Source organism: Tiliqua scincoides, chromosome 3 (genome assembly GCF_035046505.1).
Source record: "Tiliqua scincoides isolate rTilSci1 chromosome 3, rTilSci1.hap2, whole genome shotgun sequence".
NCBI classification, from domain to species: Eukaryota; Metazoa; Chordata; class Lepidosauria; order Squamata; family Scincidae; genus Tiliqua; species Tiliqua scincoides.
Window position 1 is genome coordinate 177284908 of NC_089823.1, and position 7867 is coordinate 177292774.

At 46.5% G+C, this 7867-nt stretch overlaps 1 protein-coding gene across 1 annotated transcript; it reads left to right on the top strand.

Annotated features, from left to right (window-relative positions):
• The first annotated feature begins 2760 nt into the window (after window positions 1–2760).
• Window positions 2761–4168, top strand: LOC136645739 (prolactin-releasing peptide receptor-like). The gene is made up of 2 exons (XM_066622130.1): window positions 2761–2842; window positions 3114–4168. The coding sequence occupies exons 1-2, from the start codon at window positions 2809–2811 to the stop codon at window positions 4166–4168; spliced, it is 1089 nt and encodes a 362-aa protein (XP_066478227.1). The 5' UTR covers window positions 2761–2808.
• The last annotated feature ends 3699 nt before the right edge of the window (window positions 4169–7867 follow it).

Sequence of the window (7867 nt, forward strand, 5' to 3'; positions counted from 1 at the left end):
GAATTGTGCTATAGGCAGGTCAATTCAGAAGTCAGTTCCACTGATTTCATTGGGACTTATTCCCAGATACATGTGTATAGGATTGCAGCTTTAATGATGCAGATAAGAATATAAATTATTTAGATCTTCCTGGAAAAAAGGAAACTGTAAGTAGAGCTGTGGTCTACCTGTAGGGCGCTTTCCTTGCACGAGTTCTTCTGTACTGCAGCAAGTCATGGACTCTTTGCTCACAACAGGAGAGGAAACTGAACGCTTTCCACATGCGCTGCCTCCAACGCATTCTCGGCATCACCTGGCAGGATAAAGTTCCAAACAACACAGTCCTGGAACGTGCTGGAATCCCTAGCATGTATGCACTGCTGAAACAGACGCCTGCGTTGGCTCGGTCATGTCGTGAGAATGGATGATGGCTTAAGACACAATCTTAAGCGCCTCTTCAGCCAGTGTAAGTCCCTTGCACCAGTCAAAAAGTGTCATGGAAGTGTCTACACCACTCTTCAGGGAGATAGGGCCGTGCCAACGCGGGCCCTGGGGAAGGTGAGTTTGTGTCGGCTGAGCTCGGCTGGTGCAGAGGTTTGTGGGGGCATGGGGAGGGTGAGGAGGAGGCAGAAAGGAGGCATTTTGGGGGGGAGAGGGCAGGCTGAAGGCATTCCTGGGGGCAGGCAGGCGGGGGTTGGGGGCCAGGATCCAGCACTTATGCCAGCACAGCCCCACTCTTTGGCAGCCCAGGGCAGTCCCATGCTGCTCAGATTTGCACCACTGATTTTGGTAGTGCGGATCTGCTGCTGCAGCTCTCCCCAGGGTAAGAGGAAAAGTTTCCCTATGCCTTAGGCCAAGTGCAGGCTTGCCTGTTCCAGGACAAGTTGGGATCGCACTGCTCACGCCACTGATTCTCAATACCAGTTGCAGTGATAGTGTCCAGTAGTCGTTAGCACATCTCCTGGCAGTCTGCTGGACTTGTTGGTCTTCTTGTCAAATATGGACAAGGCGTTGTTGTAAACGGCATTCTTGAAATGTTCCCATCTGTTGGATGCGTTTGCGTTAGCCGGGCCTGGAAGAGATTCCTCAAGCACTCATGCAAATTCCTCCACTTTTCTCTGATCCCGGGTCTTGCTGGCATCAATGCGAGGTCTCTCGATACCGAGCTAAACAAATGCATTGGTAAAGCAGCTACCACATTTTCCAGACTCACAAAGAGAGTCTGGTCCAACAAGAAGCTGACGGAACATACCAAGATCCAGGTCTACAGAGCTTGCGTCCTGAGTACACTTCTGTACTGCAGCGAGTTATGGACTCTTCGCTCACAACAGGAGAGGAAACTGAACGCTTTCCACATGCGCTGCCTCCGACGCATTCTCGGCATCACCTGGCAGGACAAAGTTCCAAACAACACAGTCCTGGAATGAGCTGGAATCCCTAGCATGTATGCACTGCTGAAACAGAGACGCCTGCGTTGGCTTGGTCATGTCATGAGAATGGATGATGGCCGGATCCCAAAGGATCTCCTCTATGGAGAACTTGTGCAAGGAAAGCGCCCTACAGGAAGACCACAGCTGTGATACAAGGACATCTGCAAGAGGGATCTGAAGGCCTTAGGAGTGGACCTCAACAAGTGGGAAACCCTGGCCTCTGAGCGGCCCACTTGAAGGCAGGCTGTGCAGTGTGGCCTTTCCCAGTTTGAAGAGACACTTTGCCAACAGTCTGAGGCAAAGAGGCAAAGAAGGAAGGCCCATAGCCAGGGAGACAGACCAGGGACAGACTACACTTGCTCCCAGTGTGGAAGGGATTGTCACTCCCGAATCGGCCTTTTCAGCCACACTAGATGCTGTTCCAGAACCACCTTTTAGAGCGCGATACCATAGTCTTTCGAGACTGAAGGTTGCCAACGGAAGTAGAGCTAGATTTAATCATTAGTGCAGCAAAGAGATTCTATAACACTTACCTTATTAAAATCATTTTCAAGCCAGATCATTAAAATATTATAGTGAAAGAATAAGCAGCTAAGATGAATGACAATGTGTGGACTCAGGTACTGATAATCACTAAGTACCTAACAGAGAACAAAAGGCATTCCAAACTTCCTGGTGCAGTGCATGCGGACATCTGTGCAGAAGTAATTAGATATTTGAAAATTCATTTTAATTCCATCTGGAATATTGTCAGTCTATTAGATTCAAAATATGCTTTGCATATTCTCTTTAGCAGTACAGCTGTGCTGAAAATATGTATACACTTCAGATGAAAGAGTTCTGGTTTTACAGCAGGGTCTATCAATTAGAGAAGCTGTCATACAGAAGTGCTCATATAATTAAACAGACATCAATATTCATGGATCACAGAATCAGATTTTTCAGCATTCAGGCATCTGAGTCCCTCTAGTGGTGTCTGCATTTACAATTTTTCAGTAATATTTCATTTCTTAAAAGTCAGCCAGAGCCAGCGTTTCTCAGTGCAATCATCGGGACCTCATAACGCAATCTGTGCTCAGATATTTTAATGATTTCCATGAATTGAGGGCTGCTGATTGACCTCTTGGAGGGGCAGAAATTGAAACATAAGAGTTGCAAACTGATTTAATGAAGACACGTAACGCCCTGGGGAGCCAATGGGGGCATATCCTTCTGCAAAATTTATCTTAAGTACTGAAGGCTGCTAAAGCATTGACTGTGCTTTTACCTTACAGAAAGAACAGCTTCTGCATGCTCTCTCTTCTCCTCCTTCCCTCCCTCCCCTCCCCACAGAGTCTCGGCTGGCAATGGAATTTTGTCTGAGAGAAATCAGAAGTGACTAAAGCAAGATGACATCTACATGAAAAATCAATCAGCTTCCTCCAACAGTAAACGTAAGTACAGCTCTGCTATAAGAATTTCCAGCTAAGTTGTATGCTTGTGAAGTTACTGGGGTTAACGTGGGAAAAAAGAGAGAATGTTAGTAAATGGATTGCAGTGATCATTTTAAATAGGGAAAAGCCACCTGTTGGGGCCCACCCTTCTTTATTTTCTTCTTTTGTAGGTGAATGGCTAGTCACAGGGGGGTGGGCAGGACAGTCTGCTTTTCACAGACTGTGATCACAACTCAAAGTGTGTGCTTGCTCACTGTAACCCAACTGGCAGGAGGACTGCAAAGGAAGAAGACCATGAATCCAGAGAATTTCACATCTCAGAGTTTGCTTTTGGAAATCCACAATGACACCAGCAGTCTGTTCTTGGGGCTCCAGCTGGTTCAGTCCTTCAAGCCTCTCATCATTCCTTGCTATTCTCTGGTGGTTTTTGTTGGCATTATAGGAAATTACCTCCTGATCTATGTCATCTGCAAGACAAAAAAGATGCACAATGTCACCAACTTCCTTGTGGGCAACCTGGCATTCTCTGATATGCTCATGTGTGCCACCTGTGTTCCCCTGACCCTGGCATATGCCTTTGAGCCCAGAGGATGGGTCTACGGGCACTTCATGTGCTACTTCGTGTTCCTGATGCAGCCAGTCACAGTGTTTGTGTCTGTTTTCACCCTGACTGTCATTGCTGTGGACCGATACTATGCAATGGTTTATCCACTCTGGAGGAGGCTGACAATACCAATCTGTGTCTATATTCTGGCTGCTATCTGGCTGCTGAGTTGTGTCTTGGCTGCCCCAGCCTTGGTCTGCACTTACCACACTGAATTCCCCAAACTGGAGTTCTCCATCTGTGAAGAATTTTGGTTTGGCATGGAAAGGGATCGTTTAGCCTATGCCTACAGTACCCTCATCCTCACGTACGTGCTGCCCTTAACAGTCATTTCTGTGTCCTACCTGAGAATCTCTGTGAAGCTGAAAAACCGAGTGGTCCCAGGAAATGTCACCCAGAGCCAAGCGGAGAATGACAGAGCCAGGAGGAGGAAGACCTTTCGCCTGCTGGTCCTAGTGGTGGTGGCCTTTGGAGTTTGCTGGCTGCCTTTGCACATCTTTAACATGATCAAAGACATTGATATTAATCTGATTGATAAGCAGTATTTTAATATCATTCAGCTTCTTTGCCACTGGTTTGCAATGATGTCTGCTTGTACCAATGCCTTCCTTTATGCCTGGCTGCACGACAGTTTCAGGGGAGAGCTGAAGAAAATGTTTGCCTGGCAGAAGAAAAGGATTGGTCCTACCACAAATTGTATTGTGGCTAGTGTGGTGCTGTAAATGTGGTCTTTTTCTAGTTGCAGGGTTGCTGTGACAGTGATGAGTGTTAAAAGTCTCCTGTTGCATTGTAGTTGATCTGTGAGTATTTTCAAAGTGGCTCAGTTTAACCAAACCCAAACATTGTGACACTGAATTCTTGATCCAAAATAAATGATATGAATGAAAGAAATGTGTACCTGATTTCTTACTTTGCACAACGTATTTTTTTTTTGGAAAAAAAATGCTAGCAAACAATTTGGGAATTGGAGTCAAGGAAACAGAAATGGAGGGAGAGACTATGGCCCAAATCCTAACCAACTTTCCAACAGTGCCATAGCTGTGCCAATGGGATGGATGCTGTGCCCTGCAGTTGGGGGTCACTCACAGAGGTCACCTCAAAGTAAGGGAATGTTTGTTCCCTACCTCAGAGCTGCATTGCTGGAAAGTGGTTTAGGATTGTGCCCTATGTGTCTTTTATTAAAGAGCTCCAAGGATACAATCAGATGGAAAATGATGAAGAAAAGTGAATCTGAAAACAAAGAACTAGGTAATTGGATTGCTAGAAGAGACCCCACAGTTCAACCCATAGGATCCATGTCATGTGGGGGGAGGGGAGGGAGTTGCCAACAGATTTAGCCTAAAATAGAATGTGAGAGATTTCCTCTCTTACATCCTCAGGCAGGAAACAGCTGGGGAATTTGAGAGAAGCAATTCTGATAAAACAAGTGAAACTTCTTAGGATTTTGACCATTCTTATTTACTGGAGATGCTCAGCATTAACTAATATCTGGTTACCACTCCTCGGCATTTATCAATTCAATTCAATATACACAATTTTAAAAATCCCAGTTGCCTGTCACTGAATCTGAGCTTAAAAGATAAACTTGGAAAAGTCACATGGGAAAAGACTCATCTAATCCTCAGTAAATCATAGACCTAGGGTATGACCCTTTCATGGGTCTAAGGTTGAAGCTTTTGGTCTTTCCTCCCTGAGAGCACAATCCTATGCTTGTCTATTCATAAGTAAGTTTTGTTTTCTTCAGTGGGGCTTACTCTTACTCTGGTCTTTCCTCCCTGAGAGTACAATTCTATGCTTGTCTATTCATAAGTAAGTTTTATTTTCTTCAGTGGGGCTAACTCTTAGGAAAGTGTACATAGGATTGCAGCCCAAGTTCTTTAAAACTGAGCTGGCAAAGGAAAAAGTTTGGTCAGGGTTCTATCAAACTGGTTCAAACAACAATATAAGTGAGTTCTCTTTTTTTGGAATGACAGCCATTAAGAAGGGAACATTGCTTGTCCTTACCACAACTCTATTGTTTGACCAAATATCAGTTGTAGTCTGATCTGTTTTCAAAGGCAATTACTCAGGGTTTGTGCCCTCAAATTATATAAAGTGGAAGGCGTCTCTCTGTTCTTGGTAAGAAAACCTCTCCTTCCATGCCCTGCCATGTCTTACACTGTATTTTCTCCTGTAGAACCAGCATCAACGAGACTACTTTGGACAACTGCTGTGAGCATAGCTTGTGGGAAAAGGAGAACTACTGATGCCTGCCTAGACCTCCTAGGGAGGACTGAGCCACTCAGCAAGCCTCCCTCCCCTTACCATGGTGGCAGACATATATCATTTCATTGTTGGTGAGCCAGCAACAGCAACAACAGTGCTCGTAGCTCTTGCCCACCAGCTTTCCCCCGTGCAGTGAGCCAAGTCACCAGGCAGAAGGGGGTTCCCTGGAGGTCATCTTTATGAAAGCCTCTTTGAACCTTGTGTTGGTCTTGTCTCCAGCACTGCCTCCCTCAATTTTTTTTAAAAAATCATTTTGCTATATGGTCATATTACTTTTATTAAAAACCTGTTTTCTTTCTATTTTGCAGGTGCTAAAGCTGCTCGCCAAGAAGAAACATTTTTTGCTAAATGCAAATATATCTTGTCCAAAGAATTAGAACTGTCTTTATTAGAGACAGAGTTTTATTGCCAAATTCTGCAATTAAGAGTTGCGAAGTGCTTATAAAATTATAGTGAAAGCTATGTTGTTTGACTAAGGGTGCTGGTCTCAGAGTTAAGGTATCCTGGCTCTCCTAGTTCGGAAATCCTTGATGCAGATGCTGGATTATCGGCTTGCTCTGAATGAAGTTGCACTCCCCCTGAAGGAGCAGGTCCGCAGCTTGGGGGTCCACCTGGACTCGCAGCTGCTCCTGGATTCCCAGGTGGCGGTTGTGGCTAGGGGGGCCTTCGCTCAGCTTCAGCTGGTGAGCCAGCTGCGGCCATACTTGGATCGTGCAGACCTGGCCACGGTGATCCATGCCTCGGTGACATCGAGGTTAGATTACTGTAATGCGTTCTATGTGGGGCTGCCCTTGAAGACGGTTCGGAAACTGCAACTAGTGCAGAATGCAGTGGCCCGTGTGGTTACTGGAGGTAGGTGGTTCGACCCTGTCAGTCCACTTCTCCAGCAGCTGCATTGGCTGCCCATTTGTTTCCGGGCCCAATTCAAGGTGCTGGTTTTGACCTTTAAAGCCCTATACTGCTCTGGGCCAGGGTATCTTAGAGATCGCCTACTCCTGTACAATCCGGCTCGTCCTCTTAGGTCATCAGAGAAGGCCTTTTTACAAGTGCCGCCGCTAGGGAGGTACGTGGGGTGGCGGCAAGAAATAGGGCCTTCTCAGTAGTGGCACCAACACTATGGAACTCCCTTCCCCTTGACTTAAGAATGGCTCCCTCTCTTGAGACTTTTCGGCGAGGCCTGAAAACCCTTCTGTTTAAACAAGCCTTCTGAATTCTTGGCCTTTTTAACATCTTTTTAACATCTTTTATATTTTTTACAGGCCTGATTCTTTTATGATTTGCTGCTGCTCTATGCTCTTTTTACCGGACTATTTTTTATCTGACTGCTGTTTTTATGATATGTGTTAATATGTTTTTATTTGTTTTAAATTATGTTTTTAATCTGTTTTAACCTGTTGTAAGCCACCTTGAGTCCCTTTGAGGAGAAAGGCGGGGTAAAAATAAAGTTGTTGTTGTTGTTGTTGTTGTTGTTGTTGTTGTTGTTATCATCATCATCATCATCATCCTTGAACTGGCACAAGCCCCTTGCGCCAGCCCAGGAGGGTCACAAATGTGCCATAAAGCACGTCTGTGCTTCCTTGGGATCATCTGGGCTGGTGCAGAAATGTGTGCCAGCCCGCAGAGGCTGAATTCAGCCTCTGCACCGACTTTGACAGGGAGCCTTGTGTCGGCCGATGCAAGGCTCTAGGGTGGGCAGGAAGGAGGCGGGAGGGAAGTGTTCTGGGGTGGGGGAAGGGCCGTTCTGGGGTGGGCGGGTGGGGAATGGGAGGCAGGGCTGGGACCCGGCAGATATGGCGGATCCTAGTCCCCATTTTCGAGCAGCGCAAAGCAGCTGCAAGCCTCTCCTCAAACTTATGCCACCTCCAGCGGTGGCACAAGTCTGAGAAAACCCATTGGGGTTGCAGTTTCCCCTTAGCTCCAGACGAGCCACTTTGGCGCTCTGTCTTGGCCCCTCCTGGCCTGCCTGTTCCAACGCAAGATAGGATTGCGCTGCATAGTTCCAATCTTATTGTGGCCTTGTGCTGCCAGAACTCGTGCAAATGGCAAGAGGTGTGGTTTGTATCCAGCAACGGCTCTAGGAGACTCCTCAGGCAGCGACTCTTCCAGGAGGCTCCTCAGACCTGGTATGTTGGCAGTGGGAATGGGGAGGATTGGAG